Here is a 23,985-nt window from a genome sequence, read left to right on the forward strand (position 1 = left end):
GCATACAGTCATATTTTTTCTTCACTAGAAAGGTAGCATCCTGTTTACATCTCCCACTTTGCTTTCCTCAATTAAGAGATTGGTGTGTCATTTATTATCTTGTGCACATCATTTCTGCAATTGCACAGTTTCTTGCTATCTCTATACACCTTAATTCTTTAAACCAGTTCCTTAACAATATTTTACCCTTCGATTTTAATTTCTGATAATTAACTTTATGTGCAATAACATACTCATCCTCCTGTAACAACAACAAAAAAAAAAAACATGATTTTCTCTCCTCCCTGCCATTCCTACTACTTCCGCTGCCAAGGGACTGAGGGGCACCTCCTTGTAAGCTCCTCAGGGAGAGAGAGTGACCGAAGCCCGGCCCCCAAGCACACTGTTTCACACAGTTCATAATAGCAGGCACAAACATTATACTCTTTTGTAAGTTGGAATGTAGGCCAACTGTATTTTTAGGGTTCTATTTCAAGGACTAGATGAGTGGTTACTTTAAGGAATTTACATCTGTTCTCCGCTATGTTTGAAAAACTCCTTTTAATCCACTTGGATTCCCCCCTGCACACACATTTTGGTGATCAAAATCATTAAGATATTAAAGAGTAAAATAAATTAAGACAGACCAGGAAAACAAATGACAGTATACTGCAAAACCACTAAAATGAAAAAATCTACAAACATTGATGGTCACAATATTTGACTATAGAAAATAATATTGATGGGGGACACAGGGGTTCTTACACTTTCATATTTCTGATCTTTCAACAAAAAATTAGTATTGTGGAAATCTCTAGCTACAAATTTCCTATAGTAGCTTTGCTCTGGAATTCATTTTGTATTGTATTTTATAGTAATTTCTAGGTGCCCCCAAAGAGCATTAAATACGATTGTAGGTATCAAAAGACTTTCTCCTCTTAGGCGGCACTCTAACACAACACAGACACACAGCCCCACATGAAGTGGCCATGGGCTCACTGAGGTTAAGCCCACTTAAATGAAGGTCACCATTCTCCAGGGCAGCAGACACAAAATCAGAGACGCACACTAGTTCAATCGGCCAGAGAACCTGAGGCCTACTCACTTGCACTACTTCTAGAGGCAAATTTTCATAATTAAATGCTTATTGACAACAACCATTTAGTGGCTGATAGCTATCCTGAGTGCTGTGCTAGTTTACCAGTTAAGTTCCTGCTCCTCTAAGAACACTGTTTTTTGAGGACAAAATTTAATTAAACAGGCAATGGAAATATTTAGTCTAACTTAAAAAAAAATAGTATGAATTTTCTTAACAGCTAAGAACAAGAACTGTCATAGAGAAAGTTCCACAAGGTAAAGACAAAGCAGCAGGCTCCAGACAGGGACACAGACTCCCCAACCCAGACCCTGACCCACTTCATCTGCTCCTGCAGGGGTTGCTCATGCCCTCCAGCCTGCTGTTCCTCTATTATCAGCCAAGCACTTTGAAGGCTGGCCAAGTGCAAGCAACTGAACAAATGACCTCAGTCCATTACTTACAGTTCTATTTCCAATAAGAAAAACCAGGGAACCTTCCCAGGTACAGCACTATCTTTCATCAGTAGCCAGCTTCGAGTCTGCCTAAGGTCCTTTTTTTTTTTTTCATTGAGATAGAATTCACAAATTATAAAATTTATCTTTTTAAACTGTACAATTATGTGGGTTTTAGCACTTTATTCACAAGTTATACAACATCACCACTATCTTACTATAAAAAATTTTCGCCTCTCCCAAAAGAAGGTTCATACTCATTAAAAGTCATTAGAAGTCATTCCTCACCCTCTCCCTGCCCCACTCCCAGCCTCTAGCAACCACTAATCTATTTTCCATCTGTATAGTTCTGACTATACAGAACTATACAAATGGAATCAGAAAATATGTGATATTCTGTGTCTGGCTTCTTTTACTTAACATGTTTTTTCCAGGTACATCCACGTTGTAACATATAGCAATAACCCCATTCCTTTTTTTATGGCCAAATAATATTCTACTGAATACATATACGATATTTTGTGATTCTATTTACTCGCTGATGAAAATTTGAGTTGCTTCCTTTTTGGCTATGATAAATAAGGCTTTTATGAACATTTGTGAACAAGTTTTTCTATGGGATTATATTTTCAATTGTTTTAGGTATATATAACTAGGAGTGGAATTCCAGGGGCATATGGGAACTAAGTTCAACTTTTCAAAGGACTCCAATGGAGCTGCACAATTCTACATTCCCAACAACACATAAGGGTTTCAATTTCCCTAAATCCTCAGCAATCCCTGTCATTATTTATTTTTTTATTATAATCATCTTAGTGTACATGAAGTAGTATCTCATGGTGGTTTTGATTTGCATTTCCATACCACCCATTTCTGAAAAGTGAAACACACTGTGTGACATGCTTGAGTAGAAATTAACACAACTGAGCTTAAGAAAAAACTTTTTATTATTAAAATACTCCTTTGGAAGACAAATTCATTTACACATTAAGGAGAGATCAAATGCTAGTATAAAGAAAAGTATCCTTCCTGACTTTCCCAATGGAATCTTCCATTTGTTTTTAGTAATAGTAAATGAAAAGCCATTGTTTACTAGGCATATTGTTTTCAAGGGCATATTTAAAAAAAAAAAATCCTAGTGGAATTTTTTTTTAATCAGATAGTTTTCTTAAGCCTGTGCAAAACTGGGAAGTCTAGGACCTGTACTGGATGCCCTCCTGCTCCTCCACTGCTACCTGGTATCTTCAGTGATATATAAAGTCATATACTGAATTTTACCCTTTTTCTAAAAGAGTCTTAAAAGAGCTTCATGAAATAAGGAAGGGCCCTGAAAGTGGGGAAGAAACTAAAGTGCACATTGTGAAAAGCATGCAGTGAAGAAACTGTGGCATTTTTCAAGAAAGAAATCAAGGGCCAGTGCCAGCTCCACCACCCACCAGCAGTGTACACTTGGGCAGATTACTTATCTCCAGCTTACAAGGACATGACGACGCTCAGGGTGGGGAACACCAGCCTCAAGAGTATGGGAGCTGCTGTAAGGCAGCCTATGTGCCCGGCATAGCACCTGACTCACGGCAGCCTCCAGCAACACCTCTCCCCCACTCCTCAGCTCCCTTCGTCACACACAAGCTAATACAGCTGCTCTCACTGCTCGTTGGAATTAGCTCTAAGCTTCCTGGCAGAAGAGTAAATGTGATAAATGTCAGAATTGTTATTAAAAAGGAAAAAGCTTGCCATTCTTTTGGCAAGATATTTTTTTCCTAAAAATAACTTTTTCTCTTCTTAATAGCTCTTTATATCAGAAAAATAAAGCAATGTTAATAGACAATAACCATTCTTCATTAGAAGGTTTTAGAGCAACAGAAGCCATATTTTCATAGTTGTTTCTTTATAACAAATTTTAATAGAAACTGAATATACAGCTTAGGCCAGAAGAGAGGCTGTGCGGAAACAGGCCAATAGGGTCCCAGCTCAAGATTCCAGACTCTAATTTGACTGCCTATAATGTACCATAGGAAGGAAGAGGAGAGAAGGAGGCAACACTGTGAGCCTTGTCACCTGCAGGTGCTGAGGATGAGGAAATGTCAGGTATGTGCAGACACAGAGAGTTGACCAACTGTTATGGTTTGGATATGAGGTGTCCCCCAAGAGCTCACGTGTGAGACAATACAAGAAGGTTCAGAGGAGAAATGACTGGGTTGTAAGAGTCTTAACCCAATTAGTGTATTCATCCCCTGATAGGGATTAACTGAGTGGTAACTGAAGTAGTAGGGTGTGGCTGGAGGAGGTGGGAATAAGGGTGTGACTTTGGTATCTATATTTGTTATCTGGAAAGTGGAGACCTCTCTCTGCTTCCTGATCATCATGGTGAGCTGCTTCCCTCTGCCACACTCTTCCTCCATGATGTTCACCCTCACCTCAAGCCCTGAGGAATGGAGCTGGCCTTCTAATGGACCTCTGAAACCGTGAGCGTTCTAATAAACTTTTCCTCCCCTAAAATTCTTCTGGTCAAGTCTTTCAGTCACAGCAGCCAAAAAGCTGACTAAAACACCGGCCACGACCCTGCTCTATCACAGTACAAGGAGATCCAGGCACACACCACCACTAATACCTACAACCAAACAGCAATTACAAGACTACAGCTTTTACTCCTCAGTAAAACGTAGGCCAGAGAACATATGGGTTTGGGATCTATTTCACCTTTCCAATTGGGTAAGGTGTGACATAAGAGAGGCAGAATTTCAATCATTAACTGAGGAAAAGATTCAGCCCATTTGGAAAAGAGAAGAGGCAGGTAAAAAATTTTAAAATTCACTTTTATGAAAAGCTTTGAAGTTTGGTTTGAGCAGAGCTTGTAAGGATCTATAGACAGCATGGTAAAAATTTCACCATGCTTGATGCTACAATAAACTACCAAGCATTTGAAACTGCAGTTTCCAAGTTTAACTAGAAAAACAGTTGTGGCAGATTTTTTAAAGCAAGCATTATAATCCCAACACAAAAATCTAGCGGGTAACAGCAGAGTTGCACTGACACAACAAGAAACAAGAGAACCCCAAACCTCAACAAGACCACTGCTTCTCACTCTCCACAAGCCCTGGAGAGATATCAGAGGAACCCCCTGGGGGCATGGAAAGTAGATTCTGAGAACCACTGGCACAGAACCAAGCTGACCCCCACACATTCTATTCTAGAATGGTAGTCTTCATACATTTAAGAATATACCTTCATAATCCTTACATTTATTTTTAAAACAGACAAATATATGTGCCAATATATTGTGCATACCACAAAATATACATGAAAACAAGAATTTTATTGAAGATTTAAAAAAACAAAAGAAAAATATTTTATTAAAGAGACAAATATCTTTTCATCTCTTATTAGTGAGAGCAATAGGATTGAAATGTTTTATTTTAAAAATCTTTTGTTTTACATTTGGTGACAAAATAACCTGTTATAAGTTATTTAACTTATAACTATTTAACTATAAAAGATGAAAAAAGATACCTCACCAAACTACAGTAATTTAAGAAGAATGCCCCATTAGTATGTTCATAAATCAACATACTAATTTTTAAAATTTCTTCTAATTAGGGAAACATCTATTGAGATTCAACTGGTAAGTTACCATCTTCTCTGATGTTACTTGTTCATGAACACTAATCAGAAGATGTTTCACTTTTGTATTTTTTAACAAAAGGTTTAAATATCCAATGAGTGAGTTTCCCACTTATCAATGAACATTATCTGTGCTCTGAAGGACTGAGCAACATATGGATGTGCTGGAAACTATTTGCTGTTACAGAAAAGGGTCAGCGAATTTGGGACATGCTTATCCTGGTAAATGAGAAATGTGCAATTCTGCATGAAAAAGCCAGTATACCTCCGGTAATTCAAAAGATTCCATGACCCCTCCTCATCTCGTTACAAAGTGTTATACACAGCCAGGCCTGAAAAGTTCAACTGAAAATTTGTCAACTTTAAAGTGATGCAAAGGTGATATGCATTCAGTTGAATTCTGATCTTTTTCTGAGCTAGTGATAGACGCTACCATACACTTTATTAAGATGCTGGGTAGTAGCTGTGAGCTGGGACTCCTTCCTATTCAGCAATGTGATCCTGAGGTGAAACACCCAACACTGTAACTGGTACAGGGCTGCCCAGCTACGATCTTCACTAGGGTTAGATGCATTAAATGCCTTTTGACTGATGATATTTCCAACTTACAATGGGTTTATGGCAATGTAATTTCCACTGTAAATTGAGAAGCATTTGTATTTCAGACTCACTTTTTCAAACCAGATTGATGGTTACCTGTAGTGTAGCCACTGAGCATCGTACATGACCTGCAACACTTGGCAATGCACTGAAAGCTCACCAACCAAAACGGTGCTAAACCCTCTCCAGAAGCTCCTCTAGACATAGCCAGCAGTCACATATGACTCAGGGACTGAGTGGAGGATTCGATTCTTTGTGGATTGTTTAGATTAAAAGAAAAAAAAAAAAAACACCAATTTCTTCTCACACAGCAATGAGTGACTCATGCACTCCCCAAGCACTGAAGACAGCAACAACTTACTGCAACCTGCACAGAGACACCCAGGGAAGCAGCAGCAAACCTACAGGGGCACCACATGATACTTTTAATTTGAGAGCAAAATAGGAATATTCAACATCTGTTGAGCTCCTTGTGGACCGTAGTTCAGTTTCAACATTAGGCAGCACTATGTTCCTCTCAAGGGTTTTTAGTGATTACTATGATGAAAAGCAAGTACTAGGTAACACATCAACGTGGAAAGAGCAATGAGGCGGTGGTTAGGGAAGCTGAGCAGTCCACAATAGGTACTCACGTCCCAAAGTAAAGAAATGGGGATACTTGAGAATAAAAGAAAAATATTTCTTCAACTTATTTATACTATTTATACTCCCCTCCGTCACCAAAAAAAGTAGTTACAAGGTTGTTGGGACATAAAAACTTGTAAAGTTTTTCTAATCTATTTACTAATTAGAACTGTTAGGTATTTCTAGGAGTACTAAGAAAAACTTACTGAGCCCATAAAGCCTCCCAGAAAGAACCAAGGTCTATGGTGATGGAAAAGTAGGGAAAAAATAGACTGGGACCAAGAGGTCAAATTTTAATTCCAGTTCTGTCATCAACTCCCAAAACCTGTTCAACGTAACTGACCCTGGATAAATGAAACACGTGACAGGAGAGATGCTTGCAGAAGCCCAGCTTCAAAGCACTCGCTGAAGTCAGCTTGTCCTAGATATAGCCTGTGGCCCTCTCCTCCCAGCCTGGGTGTTCTTGCCCATCCCCAGGAGGTCCAAGTCCTTGAGAAATCCATAGCTCTGCATGTTAATGCCAAGTATTGCATTAGGTGCCAGGAGGAGAAACAGAAGACCTGTCTTCATGGATGCTCAAAAGGTCAACACTAATGTGGTTTACTCATTTGATGAAATAAGCAGGGTGAATTTTTGCAAAAATTATACTTCCTATTCTATAAAAGTAAGGATCATTCAAATGACTATTTCATGCCCTTTTCAATTTTTTTTGGAAGACTGAATAGGTGTGCCTTCTTCTTTACAAAACCACTCACTCTCTGAGAAATTGTACTGGTTACTAAATATTTAGTTAATCAAATATGTTAAATGCTGTAAAGAAACCAGTTGAGAATCCTTCGTGAAAATGAAGAATCTCTTCCCTGAGGAAAGTTCCTAAGCTTTCCCCAAAACAACATGCATATGTATAATCTGAGACTTCCTCAACAATTCCTTATTTCAACTCTTTCAAGTACTTCTTCATCATGGCCTAGGATCCCAGGGGAGCCCAGCCTTCTCAACGGGTGTTTGTTCTTTTACTTCTTTCTACTAAGTCAGTCTATACTTGGAGGACAGGTTATTACTTGAACATTACTTGAGCAGAAATCTTAAACTCAACAGGAAAAAAATCACATTTCTTACTTCAGTACCAAACACATTAATAACCAAGAAAGGAAACTCTTTATTTCTTATTTTCAAAAACTGACCTAATAAATGGCTTTTTTTTTCCTGGCCTGGGGGTAACAATCAGTATGTGTAATGTTCTAACAGTAAACACAAGCTGATTAAATCTAAAAGGATTAAAAAACTGTGGCATCTACACACAATGGAGTATTACGCAGCACTAAAAAACGACAAAATCATGGATTTTGCAGGGAAATGGATGGCATTAGAGCAGATAATGCTAAGTGAAGCTAGCCAATCCTTAAAAAACAAATGCCAAATGTCTTCTTTGATATAAAGAGAGCAACTAAGATCAGAACAGGGAAGAAGAGAATGAGGAAAAGATTAACATTAAACAGAGACGAGTGGGGTGGGAGAGAGGGAGAGAGAAGGGAAACTGTATGGAAATGGAAGGAGACCCTCATTGTTACACAAAATTACATATAAGAGTTTGTGAGGGGAAAGGGGGGAAAAAAAACAAGGGAGAGAATTAAACAACAGCAGATGGGATAGAGAGGGAAGATGAGAGGGAAGGGGAGGGGGGATAGTAGGGGATAGGAAACACAGCAGAATACAACAGTCATTAATATGGTATTATGTAAAAATGTGGATGTGTAACCGATGTGATTCTGCCACTTGTATTTGGGGTAAAAAATGGGAGTTCATAACCCACTTGAATCAAATGTATGGAAGATGATATGTCATGAGCTTTGTAATGTTTTGAACAACCAATAAAATAAAAGAAAAAAATATTTACAGATTTACAGTTACAGTGAATTTTAAAATAAAAAAACTACCCCTATTATTGACAGAAATTGCAGATACACAAAAAATTCTAAACAAGCAAGCACAGATATTAATAGAGAATATAATAAGGAATATTATCATTTTTTCTGAAATGTTTATTAAACATTTTCTATTAAAACAGTGCAGTAGAGTATTTAATCAAACTCTGGTTTAAGAAGAACATATTTTCTCTTAAAGCATTAAATCTTTATAAAAAGACATAAAGCAAAAGGGGAGGGGTAAGAATCAGGGGCTAGAAGGGATAACCACTGAGCTAGCAGCAGGCTGGGAATGAGTGGGAGGGAGCATAACAAGAGTATTGAATCTCAGAGACCTTAAGCAGTAGGAGGAGGCAGAGTCATTCAGGATGTTTAGTGGCTACTATATTTAAGGATTTTTAAATTACAAATAAGTGAAATTTTATATAATAAAATTAAAGTGTGAATGCATGAACTCCACAGTAGAACACTGCTGTTCTTCTGCCATGGATGCTGTACACTTGGGGTGCACTGGAGGCTTCCAACCTCTTGTCCCTCCTATGAGTGAAGGACACAATGCTTGATCAGCAAGTCAGCTGGCACAAAGTTAAAACACCAGCATGCATCTCAGAAAAACATCCACTTGCTGTCTGAAACAGAATCCCAGAGGTAAAGGAGGGGCAGAGGTGCCTGTTGAAAATGCCTGTGGACCTCTAGAGAGAGAACCTTTGCAGGACACAGTCAGAAGACTGGGCTCAACCCTCCCATTGTTGTTCTCAAAGGGCAGTTTCCGTTTTGTCTTAGAACTCAGACAAGACAGGTAAAAGGCAGGAAATCACTCCAGAAAGGACTGGGACCCTTGGTCCCTGATTAAGGTCAGCCAATTGGGCTTTTATTTTAAATGGTTAAAGAAGAACCATTACATCACTACTAGGTCCTAGAGAAAAGAAGAAGGTCTGCTGAGATAATTCAACTAGTTATTTATGGGAGTGTCTAACAGCATTTACTCACCAGCACACATCACTTCCTCAAAGGATTTGATCTTTTGCCATGCCTACCTCCCCCACTATTTGTATACCAGCAGCGTGAAAAAGTGCCATCCGCTCAAGGACCTAGGAATTAAACCAGAGACTTTGCATCTAATGGAAGAAAAAGTAGGCTCAAATCTCCATCATATCAGATTAGGTCCAAACTTCCTTAATAAGACTACTATAAAGCAAGAATTAATATCAAGAGTCAATAAATGGGATGGATTCAAACTAAAAAGCTTCTCAGCAAAAGAAACAATCAGTGAGGTAAATAGAGAGCCTACAGAATGGGAGCAAATCTTTACCACAAGCACATCAGATAGAGTATTAATCGCTAGGATATACAAAGCACTCTAAGAACTTAACAACAATAAAACAAGTAACGCAGTCAATAAATGGGCCAAGGAACTGAACAGGCTTCTCAGAAGAGGATATACAATCAATCAACAAACATATGAAAAAAATAAAATGTTCAACATATCAAGCAATTAGAGAAATGCAAATCAAAACTACTCTAATTTCATCTCACTCTAGTCAGAATAGCAGCAATCAAAAATACAAACAACAATAAGTGTTGGCAAGGTTGTGGGGAAAAGGCACACTCATCCATTGCTGGTGGGATTGCAAATTGGTCCAGCCAATCTGGAAAGCAGTATGGAGATTCTTTGGAAAACTTGGAATGGAATCACCATTTGACCCAGCTATCCCATTCCTCGGTCAATACTCAAAGGACTTAAAAACAGCATAGTACAGGGACATAGCCATATCAATGTTTATAGCAGCTCAATTCATAATAGCTAAATTGTGGAATCAACCTAGATGCCCTTCAGTAGATGAATGGATAGGGAAACTTTGGTATATATACACACAATGGAACATTACTCAGCATTAAAAGAGAATAAACTCGTGGCATTTGCAGGTAAATGGGTGGAGTTGGAGAATATAATGCCAAGTGAAGTAAGTCAATCCCAAAAAACCAAAGGCCCAATGTTTTCTTTGATATGAGGATGCTGACTCATAATGGTGATGGGGGCTGGGGATGGGGCGGGAACATGGGAGGAATGGAGGAACTTAAGATAGGGCAAAGGGGAGGGAGGGAAAGGAAGTGGACAAGGGGGTAGGAATGATGCTGGAATGAGTTAGACATCATTACTGTAAGTACATGTATGAAAATACGAATGAGGTGAAAATACTTTGTGTACAATCAGTGACTTGAAAAATTGTGCTCTATATGTGTAATATGAAATGAATTGCATTCTGCCATTGTGTATAACAAATTAGAATAAATAAATAATTCAGTTTTAAAAAGTGTCACCCAATCCCCACTCACTCCTGTTTTCCAAGCATGCCATCCATCGTCACTCCCTGTTCTCAGGGCTACAATTCACAAGTGCTGTCAGACATAGCTGCTGTTTAGGGGCACATTCTTTTAAGTTTACAGTGGAGTCCTTTGTGGGCCCTATTCCCTAATAAGGTTTAAAATTACCATCAGCAGATGATAGTTTCCAGTAGTATTCACTACATACTAGTAAGTAAATTATTTACTTTGCTTAAGTTAACTACTGCTTTGGAATCCATTAAAGAGAGCTTCCAAACACATTAGGTTTCTTACAAGTAGCAGCATAGTTCAGAACGATTAAGATTTAGGGGCAATTGAATGAGAAAATAAGGAAGGCTGGCTATGATCTTTCTTAAAGGTAATAATGAAAAATAGGTAAATGGCTTTTGAAAATAAGAGCTATAAAAGGGGAGGAGGATAGAGCTAATGATACAGATGTCCTTTCAGTCTGATAATCACAAACTGCACATAAAAACTTACTTGCCAATATTTTCAGGCAGAGACTGTAATGAGATGTCATTTACAGAAAGACATGTTAAATTCTGTAATTCAGGAAAGCTTTCTGGCAACCTATAACAATAAAAACAACAAAAAAATGTTAATTAAAAAAGAACAGCAGTATGTAATAAGCATAAACGTGATGGTGACTTCTCTGTACTAACTGAAACAACCTCTTCAAAATTACATTGTAGGTGACCTCTATACCATGACTTTATACACACACATACATACGTAAATACATGACACTTTCAAAGAAAAAAACGAATGTTTCATCTACCTAATAGAAGTACAGGGGCATGACAGAATACTTATTGATAGAGTAATGCAGAAATAATCTAAAGAGAACAGATAGGCAGGTTCTAAGAATAAAGGGGAAAATATTGTGGGACTATTGAATACTCTATAAAAAAAAAAAAAAAAAAAAAACAACTGACAAATTGCCACAGCAGCTGAAAGTGCCTAAGAGTGAAAACACTTTATTGATTAGCAGAAAATAAAGAGAAAATTTCATCCGCCCACAAGATTACAACAAAACACAAGACAGCTGCTCAAAAATGTTTCTTCCTGTAGCTTATAATACCCAGAGCAAAGGATTACTTAGAATTGATCAGCTGACAGCCAATTGCTACTTTCTTAACTTTTTTCTTTTAATTCAAAATGTCACTCACTTGAGATAATTATGTGTTTCACTATGTTCTTCTACACAAAAGCAGTTTTTTGTATGTCCTTAAACTCTGCAGAATAGTAAGGCTTTAAAATAAAATCATTATTTAAAATTTACAAAGAAATTTTACTTTCAGTATTCCTATGGTTACCAGTATGCATGCAGGGATAAATAAAAAAGAAAAAAATATCACTAAAGGCAAAAAGATCTCACTGCATCTGAAATAAAACACAATGCAAAAACACAAATCTGTTAGTATAGACAATAGAACCACAAGTCTGTAACTTTTTCAGCAGGAAGAAATTTCTGACTTTAATGATAGTCTCTAAACTGGAATCTTTTATTTTTATTCTTCTAGATTCTTTTTTGGAAGGTGAGAATAAAATATGTTACAGTTTGACACTTAACATAGGTTAAGGCCTGACTGCAAAATCAAATTCAGACCCTTAGAATTAAGGTATTAACTAGAATGTATATAATCATTGAATTATGTTTTTAGAAGAGTTAGCTTATTACCTATAATTTCAAAAAAAAAAAAAATCAACACATCTGGTTTGCCTAAGTTTTTAACCAGACAGTATATATCATTTTTTAAAAAAATTCTAAAACTAGATGAAATGTCCTTAAACATAAGCAAATGTTCTAAATGTCTGATTTGCATTTTTTACCGGCTGTTAACATTCAGAGCCAAGCTAGTATAAGGTGAGGAAGAAGCAGAGACTTAAGACCAGGGAAGCTGAAGTCTGAGCTTCCCACTCAATAGCTGCACCAACTGAAAGGCCAGCCAACTATCTGAGCCTTCGTTTCTTCAGTCATAATATAAGTGGGCAGAGTCAGTAACCAACAAAGGTCCCTTCAACTCACAGCGTAACTGCCAAATGGAAATGGATTGCTTTAAGAAATCCACCAAATAGGAGCCCAGGATAAAATACAAGTAAAACCTCATGCAATCTTGGTGTGTTCCAGTGGAGAGTTTTGAGAATGGTGAGGTCAAATGTCAGCCAGCATTAGAGAAGAAAACCTGAAAAAGGGACTAAGCAACTGAGTGGTTTAAAAAAGCTGAACAGTGCGGGCTGGGGTCATGGCTCAGTGGTCAAGCGCTTGCCTAGCATGTGTAAAGGCACTGAGTTTGATTCTCAGCACTACATATACAAAATAAATAAATAAAGGTCCACTAGCAACTAAAAAAAAAAAAAAAAAAAAAAAAAGCTGAACAGCAGCACAAAGAAAATTTGCCCACTTGCCTAACTTGGTTCAGTTCAACAAGCATTTATTGAGCACTTACTCCATTCCGGGAACTACAGTTCGACTGGAAATACAGTAATAAGTTATACAGAGAAAATAAGTAACTTCCTCAATTCAATTGGGAAGTCACGGTCAAAGGGATAACTTAAGTGTAAATTTCGAGTATTATGAAAAATGTACACAAGAGCGTTCTATAAAAGCTCAGAGGAGGGGGCCACGGAGAATAAGCAAGAAAGGCTTCCTGAAGATGTGCAATCCTCAGGCTGCTTTGTAGGGAGGTGAAAGGGTTGGTTCAGTGAAGAACAGACAGTTCATTTCACAGGTGTGAAATGAAGTAACTGGGGCTAGGGGTGTGGCTCAGTGGTAGTGCACTGATCTAGACAGTTTGATCTTCAGCACAAAAAGAAAGAAAGAATATGAAAAAAAATGAACTAAGTAGAAGCACTTTATTACAGCAGAGAGTGATGTCTGACACAGGAAACAGAGGACAATAGGGTACAGAGACAGGCTAAGCTAAAGTGCAGACAAGAAAAGGCTTGCGTAGCACATCCAGAAGTGACTTATCTGACAGGGACATTGTTATGGCTCGGATGTGAGGTATATCCCAAAAGCTTATGTGTGAGTCAATAGAGGAGGGTTGGAGAAGAAATGATTGGGTTATGAGAGCCTTAACCCAATCAGTGAATTAACCCCCTGATGGGGATTAACTGAGTGGTAACTGAAAGTGGGTAGGGCGTGGCTGGAGGAGGTGGGTCATGCCTTTGGGGTTAATATTTTGTAGCTAGTGAGTGGAGTCTCCCTGCTTCCTGATCATCAAGTGAGCAACTTCCCTCTGCCACACTCTCCTGCCCCGGTGTTCTGCCTCACCTTGAGCCCCAAGGAATAAAGCCTACTGTCTATGGACTGAGGCCTCTGAAACCATGAGCCCCCAGATAAACGTTTCCTCCTCTAAAATTGTTCCGGTTGAGTCTTTTAGTCAAAGCAACGAAAAAGCTAACTAAAACAGGGAGTTTCCGATGGCTTTTAGAAGAGAGGCAAACTGAGGGAAGACGGCGAGGAAAGAGGGTAAGTTAACCTGAGGACAGTGTTGAGTTAGAGCACTGTCAGGCTACAGCTTACTGGATCACTGTTTCCCAGTTATAAACAGTAAAGGCAACTCTGTCACTGAAATTCAAAAAAGGAAAACCAGAAATATTTTAAAAACACATTTACTTCTTGAAAATAAGGATATGGCCAAAACAAAAGTAAACAGGGTATTTCTCCAGTACTCTAGACTCAAGATGTCCCAAGCAATTCTAAAATAAGTAAGGTGAATTCCAAATTCTACTTCAATCTCAAGGAAGAATACCACACTGCTAAGGCTGCTTACAGAGCTTTGAGAAATTCTAGAGATGGACCCACCTGGCCCTGACAGAACTCTAGAATAAAATCCCAAGGGATGTCTATGGCCACATGGCCACCAATTCAGTTGCCACGGCAACAAAGACACCTGGAGGCCAGCAGTCACAGACTCATGATTTATGTCAAGAGGCATAAAGAGAGATCTCAGCAACGCCTCCTCAGTCCTGCTGTGAAATACCAGAAGGGCAGAGCTGGAGTAAGTGGCAACATGTGGCTTTGTTTGGTGGGATAAACCCAAAGAAATCCCCACAGCTATTGCTAAAGTAAGGAAATCACAGTTTTGAGGGGGTTTTATTTTTTAAAGATGAGTTACAGGAAAATTGAGATTACAAATGTTTCATTACTGGAGGGGGAAATACAGATTTAATAAAACTTTTCCTTGGTTAACAATGGTATAAACTCTTGGAGAGGTTGTATTTCAGTCTTATCCAATATGACAGGCAGGATCAATGGGGGATACATGAACTCTACGTTTCTTCATATTTCTTCAGAAATGCACTCCTCACTCCTATTTCATACACTCCTATGGTCTTTCCCTTTATCCCTACAACATCTTTTCAGTGTTTGTATACACAGTATGCTTTTCACTGTGCACTATGTATAACTAAATATTTAGGTAACTCACCCATCCTTAATAAAGACAAGAATGCATATGGCACCTCCAAAATAGGTAACCTCACAGTGTCCTCCGCCTAGCTTTCAAACACGATATCCTTAATACTACAGATAGAAGAGTAAGCAGAAAGGTTACCTAGTCAGTGGGTTTCCGCTGAAGTCAGCTATCTGCAGTGCTTTACAGAATGAGATGCTTTCTGGAATCTCAGGAATATCTGTAGGAGTAAAGAAAATTTGCCACCATTGTTAATATTTTCATATTTTTCAAGATGGACCACTGTTAAAGGGAATATCCAGGGGCTGGAAGTATATCTTAGTGGTAGAGAACTTGCCTAGCATGTATAAGACCCTGGGTTCCATCTCTAAAACTGGGGTGGAGTGGGGTGGGCAGAATATCTAGAAATCGCTACCTGAATTCAAACATGGCATAGATTAATAAAGGAGTTTTGAACACTTATTCTTGCTTTCCTAATAGAAATACATTCTTAATGGAAGGACATTAAAGAAAAATTATTAAAAAGAATCACCATCTGATTACCACCAAGTCCCACCTTATCACAAGTCACTGACAGCATTCGGTCCTAATTCCCATTAGAATTTTTTTTCTTTTTCACATGGTTTTATGAGTACAAAGTTTGCCAAAGTAGTACATTTTTAAATTAGGGATTTTCTTCTGATACAAACATAAGAATTTAAAAAATAAAGTATAAAGAAGAAAATTTAAAACAACAACACTCTTATCACCCCAAGATAATATTTTACTCTAAAGCACTTTCAGTCCACACACACACACACACACACACACACACGGGTATGTAAACAGGTTGTATTTCAAAATACTAGGTTCATTACATTTTTTAAATTTACATTATTTTTATAAACTTTTTTCCTTGATCATTTTTCAAATAGTCTTCCATTCCTAATGGCAGAAAAACACATTGCATATATTTTCAGACTTCATTTAATCAATCCCCCATTGTTGGACATTAAGGTTGTTTCCAAGTTCCTGATGTTATAATTATATTTATGCCAATTCCTGATTATTTCCTTAGGCTAAGTTCCCAGAAGTGGAATTACTGTGTCCAAGGCATTAACATCTCTTCAGCACTTGATAAATATTGTTAAGTTGCTTTAGAGGGGAGACAGTCTGTACCTATTTATACCTTCATTAGCCTGTCCAAGATGCCCAATTCAACATCTCTCTTTTTGTTTACATTTTTTAAAATGTCAATTTTGTTGGTAAAATAGTCCAGCAACACTTTATTTTATATTCCTTTTACTACTAATGAGGCTGAATATTTTTGGCCACTAAATATTTGTGATTTTCAAATGACCAAAAAATGTTATTTTGAATTCCATGTTCTCTTGGTACAAACTCTAAGATTATAGCTTTTAGGGCTTTAAAAGTTTAGTTTATAGTATTTAATTTCAAGAATACATTTACTTTGGACATATTAACATGGAGAAGGGCGAAAATAGAAATGGTTCTCCTGGTCCCATGCTGTTTCTTCCACCAGTTTGACAAATGCAAACTGAGCCAAAACACACTTAATATTTCTAAATTGGGGGTTAGAGAGGAAAAGGGAGAAATAAAGAGAGAAATGGATGTCTTGCCCCAACAACCTTGGAGTAATCAAATGCCACATGAGAGTTTTTATTTCAAATTTAAAAGCCTAAAACACTTGAATGTGTGATGATGTTTTTTCTCACAGTATTATCAGCCTTACATGGTTATGTAAGATAGTGGGAAAAACCCATTAAGATCCTAATTTCATAAACATGATAGGTAGATAGATAGGTAAGCAGGTAGACAATGTTGTCCACAGCTGGGTCTGGAATGAAATTTTAAAACTCAAAGCATTTGTGGGCCCTGAGATAACCAATATAGCAGCAGCCTCTTGATAAACATTACCTTATTTATTCCCTTCAAAAATATATTATTTTAACTTCCATTATCCATAATAGGCACTAAGGTTCAAAGAGATTAAGTGATTCGCTGGTCGCTACCTATTTCACTAAGAGCTGGCCACAGATGCTGAAGTCCAGCACTGCCACATTTAACAATGAACAGAAACCCTAAATGCAGGACAGGATTAGCACTGCTGCTAAGGCAAGCGAGGCAGCCATACGCTTGCCTAGGCTGAAAAGCACTGGCCAACCTGGACACTACATAAGGTCTCTCTGCCTAAAATACCTTGGGTTCCAGAGAATAGTTTATATGAGGCTGAGAAAAGAGGTGCCCCACAAGAGCTGAGGCAGAATGTCCAGCCACACTTCAAGACACAAATTCTACAGTGGCTGTTACCCTATCAAGGAAAAACAGCATCAGCTAAGGGATGTCAGTGATGTAGACGTCTGTTACTCAGAGCATGAAAAGCATGAACCTTGTGTATAATATATCAAAATGCACTCTACTGTCATGTATACCTAATTAGAGCAAATTAGAAAAAAAATAAAACATGGTCACAGGAAAACAATGAAAGCATGAACCTGGAAGATGAGCCAACCAAGGGCTATGTGAATAGCGACTCCAAGAAACTCTGGGCAGGGCTGGTTTGGAATCCAAGAATCAAAGGATAATGGCAGTGGTGGCCAGAGAACACAGCTGGACCAAATCCAGAAAGAGGTGACCCAGAGGTCTGGAATGCAGGAAGGCATTCCCTCTCTAGGCTAAAATGTACATACACCACAGCAAAGAGCAAATAGAACCAAATGCCATTTCCGATGTGCTCTGAACCAGTGACTGCAGAGAAGAAACCCAAACACAAACTTAGGGTTGTGGTAAGGATAAAGAAGGCCAAGCAAACTGAAGAAGAGTAGCATCGTTAACAGAGAGAGATGTCAAGGGTTTTTGCTGGTTTTTTTTTAGAGAGCGAGAAAGAGAGAGAGAGAGAGAGTTTTTTAAATGTTTTTGGCGGACACAACATCTTTATTTATACGTGGTGCTGAGGATTGAACTCAGCGCCACGCGCATGCCAGCAAGCGCACTACCCCTTGAGCCACATCCCCAGCCCCTTAGCTGATTTTTAAAAAATTATTTAACAAAAATTTTTTATTAAACCCTGAGTAGGCATCTACTTACATATAAGTAATAGAAATACTTATTATATATTTAGCATTATTATGTATTTACTAAAGTAATAATACTTAGCATTATTAATGAGAAATTAATTACTAATTTTCATCTAATCATTAAGGTATATAACACAACTTCTACTTGCTAACACTCAGCTCAAGCTTCTATGAAGATAAAAAGAAAAATGTTTTAAATCATACTTTATTAATTCATAACTGAATTATGAATTAATATTCCACATAAACCCAAGAATAAAATCATAAAATTTGATATTTACAAAATATCTCAGGTTGATTGTTTTCCTAACAAATTTCCTAAGATAACCTTTTTAATTTGGACCCACTTTAAGCTGTCATTAGTTCAGATTAGAATTGTTTTCAATTGGGCTGGGAATGTAACCCAGTGGTAGAGTCTTGCTTAGCCTGTGAGAGGCCCTGGATTCTATCCCCAGCACCCCAGCACCATAAATAGAAGAATTGTTGTCATTTAATACTAAAAGAGTGAAAGGAAGCTCAGTACAGTGGAGGAGGGAGAAAAGAGGAAGGGGGGAGAAGGGATTGAAATTAAATTCCATATATATATATATATGTATGTATATATATATATATATATAAAAATAAAATTTTGTCAAAATGAACCCAAATACTATGTATAATTATAATGCTCTAATAAAAATAGAAACTGTAAAATAAATTAATGAGTTTCTACAAGGATTTAGAAAGTGATTAGAATTTCACTAACACATTTTCTTTAGTTTTTAAAGAGAAAGAAACAAGGTCAAGTAATACTAAAACCACAAATTGTTTTTTTGAATTTAGGCAGCATTTCTTAATTGAAAAGGCAATTAACAAGTGAAAAATGTTAATGAGAAACTTTGAAATTATTATTTATAAAAATAAACCATCCTATTCTTTGTTTTACTATCATTTAATATATGTCTTATGCATATATTTAAAAATTGCACTTTTATTTGCTTTCAATCTTCAGAAGTACTTTATGTAATAAAAAGGCATCACTACCATTATTTTTTAAAAAAAGAATCACTGTCGATTCATAAGATTTAGTTGTATGGGGGGTTCCCCCGACCTGTAGTTTGCCAATTAGCAGTTGCTAATTACAGCCGGCATACAAGACGTTCACAATTAGTCCTAAGTTCTGTTGGTGCGAAAGGTCTCCTTCAACACCACCAGGCTGACAACAATCCCAGTACCATTTGCCAGTGGACTTGTGAAACAGAATATAGTGTTCACAACAGATACTGTCACTTAAGAAGTGATTGAAAATGGCATTCCTTGCTCTTCCCAGAGGTCGTATTCTTTTCTCAGTGTTCATTTTTAACACAGCAAGCGGAGATTCTACCCCAATCCACCCCAAAAGCAGTGAACACCTAATCTTACTTTATATGCTTAAGAAACCAAGGGATTCCACATTTATAGGATTTTCAAGATGGACCACAACCTTTTCTGAAAATATATCACTATCTAAGGGAAACTTCTTGTGTTGGAACCTGGTGACTGAACAACATCTCAGCTTCCCCCATATAAGAGAGACTTTTAGCAATCACCCTGGGTATTTCCTTTCATGGAGAATGTGGACAGCCAGCCTAGTTGTCTATCATATTATAATAAATTCTTATGAATAAATTATTCACAGGAATTTCTTCTTATTCTATATAAATAGTCCCTTTTCTTCTTGGTTCAAAAACTACCTGACATCAGTAATTTATAATGCTAGGTTCTTTCCATTGAGAATAGCATGAATTGCAAAGCAAAACATAAGACAAAATATTTTTGAAGCCATTCTCTTAAGATTATATAATTCATATTCATGGCACTTGTAAATAGAAAGTTGAGAGACTAAAACTGTTTAAAGATGGAAAATTATTATCTCTGTCAATTAACTGTCTTTGCATAATCACAATAACATTTTAAATCTCAGGACACATCATACAGAAAGTAAGTTAAAATTTTCTTAAAAGTGAAGCAAGAGCTAAGCAAGTAGCCATCTACATTTACTGCATTAGGACTACCATTCACACAGTAAGGTGGCAAACATCATACCCTGTACAAGGTGTTAACAGGGCCAGGGTCTTACAGAAAGAAAAGCAGGTCAGTTTCTTTCTCCTGGTTCTAGCCTCACTGCACTTGGGGGGCCCTTTACTAAGCACTGTGATCATAAACCAGCAGCAACAGCACCTGACTGCACACTTACTGGGTACCAGTTACAGTTCTAAACACTGCTGGCTTAAATCTTCACAATGACTCCAAAGAAGATGTGTCTTCATCTCCACTGTTAAGGAAGAAATTAAAGCACCAAAAGGGTAAGCACATTCCCCAAGTGAACGTGGCAAGCAAGTGGGAGAGCCAGGATTTAACCTGAGGCATCCTGCTCCAGAGCCCATGAGTCTCGTCACGACATTATCTTGTCTCTAGAAAGACAAAGTGAAGGTCAGAGGGTGAACACCACTTGTGAGTGCCCAGGATGGTGCTACCTGGGACCTCAGCAGCTCAGCCCAAGAGACCAGGCAGGAAGCATATCTTCCAAGCTGTCTTAGGGTAGATATAAATGCTCTCTTTACCTAAATCTTTTGATTTAACAAGCCAAATTAAAATTCATTTTCAAGATACATAATAAAAATACCAAAGAGATAAAAAAGAAACTTTAACATGAAAATTCTACCCTTACTTAATTCTTTGGGATTGTTAAACTTTACAACTTCTTGTCATGACATACTCTTAAAATTAAGCATAGTATTTGATTAAGTACAAAATACTAAAATGTTTCATGATCATTTCTTTCTTACTGTACTTACAAAAAAGCAATATAGTACCTTAAAGTTTCAATTAAATCTTCCACAAATGCCCTCAAATAAAAAGATTAGGCCTCTCATAGTGCCCAATACTTCTTATTTGAACATCTGTTCAACAGTTATTGTCTATAAAAATTTATTCAATAACCCGCCCACTGGATATATCATCTTCTATGTCAGGGACAAGACCTCTTTTGTCCTTTACTGTGTTCCTACCTTTACCAGAGTATGGGCTCATGGCAGGTGCTTAATGATACTACTGACTAACCCCCAGATCTGGAACAGACAGCAGATTTCCTGGCAGCATCCTCATTTGATAAAGATAACCTCAACCACTCTGGGCCTCTGCCTCCTCGGGAGAGATTTTGGAATCTCTGTCTCATCTACCTCACAGGTCTACTGAGTGGTAAAATGAGATCATGTATATGATAGCTTGGTAAAGTCCACAAATGTAAAAGATGAAAAAAGGGAAAAAAGGGAATCCCCACTGAAAGGCCCAGGTTGGTTTAAAACGTGGGTCATTTTTTATATCAACCAGTGGAGCCTAAGGCATACATTTTCTTACCCTCCTCTTACCCTGGGCACATACTCAGACCAGAGGGGAAAAATATCAAGAAGTCTGCCCATGTAGTAAGAGCTGAGTCTTTAAGGGTTTTGTTATAAGTATTCAATCTTAGATTAAAAAAGAGCAGGGGGTGGTGGCACAAGCCTGTAATCCCAGCCAACTGTGAGGTTGAGGCAAGAGGATTGTGAGCCTCAGCAACTTATCAAGGCTCTTAGCAAGCCCCTGTCAAGAATTTAAAGACAGTACCTCAATACCACATCAATAATGTTAAACAAAAGCAGAGACATACAAAAAAAATATGAGATAAACAGATGATAGTACCATCACAAATACAGCTACTTCACAAACTGCCTCTTAAAGAGGTCCTCCGGACCTGGCAGAGGCAACCCTGACAGGCATCAGCAACTCCCGAGTCAGCACACGGATACCAGAGGCTGCTAACTTCCCCATCAACATTCTGTAAGTCACCTCAAGGCTCAGTCAAGAGTTTAATTACATTTACATTTTTTGTCTACAAAGAAAAAATATATTAAATGTGAGTTTCAGGTAAACTCGGCTTTCAATCAACTATAACACTGGTACCACGCACCTTCTATATTCAACAATACTAAAATGCTATGGATGGTGCAAAGTAAAACACAACATTATATAACTTGATCCTTTTCCCATACAACACTGTCCCTTCTTGTGAGAGAAATTAATTAAGTAGATCAATTTTCTTGCTTGTGCACTGATTTCTCAAAATTCTAGAGCAACTTCTAGTGAGGAAATGTGCACTATTGCCACTATAGCTCCTCCTGGTCAATGCTGAGCTGATGTGCATGCTTCAGCCAGCCATCAGGGGATCAAGGGTGCACACAATGACCTTCTTTCAGCCATACAGACACTTCTTTTTTTGTTTTTTTAGGACAATCTATTTTAGATACAACTTAGAAATTGCTAACCAACTCCCTATTATTGCTTAGAGAAGGCTCCAGTGAAATTAGTCACTTGACAGCTGTTGTCACTGCCATCTTAGATACAAGTGACAAGTCCTAAACATTGGTCAAACAGCAGGGGACAGACCCAGATCAGGTAAAGTGACAGGTATGACTCCAAAAAGAGGACCCATTTTCCTCCAAGTCCACCTGACTATGTTACTCCAAAGCAGGACAGCTGCCATTTTTGAGGCCCTGTGAAGTACCAGGCACTGTGACTGATATTTTACATACATCATCTCTAATTCTTACAACAAATTCTGAGACAGACAGTAGCAGTCCCACTGACAGATGCAGAAGGAGGTTCACAACATTAAATAAATTGTCCAAGGTTACCCAGCTGACACGTGAAAGAGCAGGACTTTAGAATTTCCATTCCTCTCCTGGGAAAGACTGACAAGTATCAGCTGAGATCTGCAAAGTCAGATTCAATCAGCCCCAGACATGCTGTTGGGGTTAGAGATGCCAGAGGAATGCACATGGAGACACGGAGACAGGGAGAAGGAGAAACAAGAGATGCTGTCTGGCAGTCAGCTTATCCAGAGATGGGGGTGGATGAGCAGTATGAGGTAAGAGGAGCAAGAGGGCAGAGTGACCCAGCTGTTGCAGACAAGGAAGAGACACAGACTTCCCTGGAGACTCAGCAGGCAGAAGGGAAGAGAACTGCAGGAGCAGCCACAGAAGTCAAGAGAGCAAAGAGTGTCACCCAGAGTGTGGACCAACAGAGCGATGTGACCGGTGTGAAGGATGTGGGCTGGGCTGTTAGGAATCTGCTATCATCTTTGAGAGGATGTAAGCAGAGAGGTTTGAGGGGAAGCTAGACCTCAAAGGGTGAGGAGCCAGTGGATAAAGAGGAGGAGACATATGAGTGTAAAACAGTAGCTGCCAGATTCTAGTCTGAGACACAATTTTCATAGTTAACAAATGAGAATAGGAACACTGTGATAAGCTTTTCTAATCACAAAGGCAAATCTATTTATTTATTTTTTTATTTATTTGGACTTTCATTTAACTGGGTATTAAAACCTGACTGGCAAGTTGAAATCTGTCTTTTACTAAATGATGGTGATAGTTTTGCTGCTGTTGCCATCCTGTTGGATCCCATTAAAGGGTTTAAGACAAAATCATCATCATCATCGTCATCATCATCATCATCATCATCATCATCATCATAATGTGGGCAGTTTGGCATTCTTTTTACTTAACCTCCTTCCAAAACCAAAGATTCTGCCATCCTGTTGGATCCTATTAAAGAAATTACACTGCCCAGATTGGCTGGCACCAATTTCAAAGAGGCTGGAGCCAGATTTCAATTGTGTGAGAATTTTATAGAACTGTCTTCATTTCAGTTTAGGCTAATAGCATAAACTCTAGAGGTGACTTTGTCTAGTTAAGACAGAGTAATTTGATGACTGCCATCAGTTACAGTCCAGCAGTGCTTCCCACAGCTGGATACTGAGAAGCCATTAGTGTAGACAGACACACACACCTGTAGATGGTGTGAGAG

The 23,985-nt window shown here is 38.1% G+C and overlaps 1 protein-coding gene across 1 annotated transcript in view; it reads right to left on the bottom strand.

Moving 5' to 3' along the window:
* The window catches only part of Lrrc1 (leucine rich repeat containing 1), a 123,799-nt gene that overhangs the window by 32,094 nt on the left and 67,720 nt on the right, over positions 1-23,985 (bottom strand). The window contains exons 3-4 of the mRNA XM_076860078.2: positions 15,188-15,266; positions 11,106-11,195 (exon numbers count right to left, since the gene is read on the bottom strand). Coding sequence (XP_076716193.1) covers positions 11,106-11,195; positions 15,188-15,266 — 169 coding nt within the window. The remainder of the gene's footprint in view (positions 1-11,105; positions 11,196-15,187; positions 15,267-23,985) is intronic.

This window comes from Callospermophilus lateralis, chromosome 6, assembly GCF_048772815.1.
Source record: "Callospermophilus lateralis isolate mCalLat2 chromosome 6, mCalLat2.hap1, whole genome shotgun sequence".
NCBI classification, from domain to species: domain Eukaryota; kingdom Metazoa; phylum Chordata; class Mammalia; order Rodentia; family Sciuridae; genus Callospermophilus; species Callospermophilus lateralis.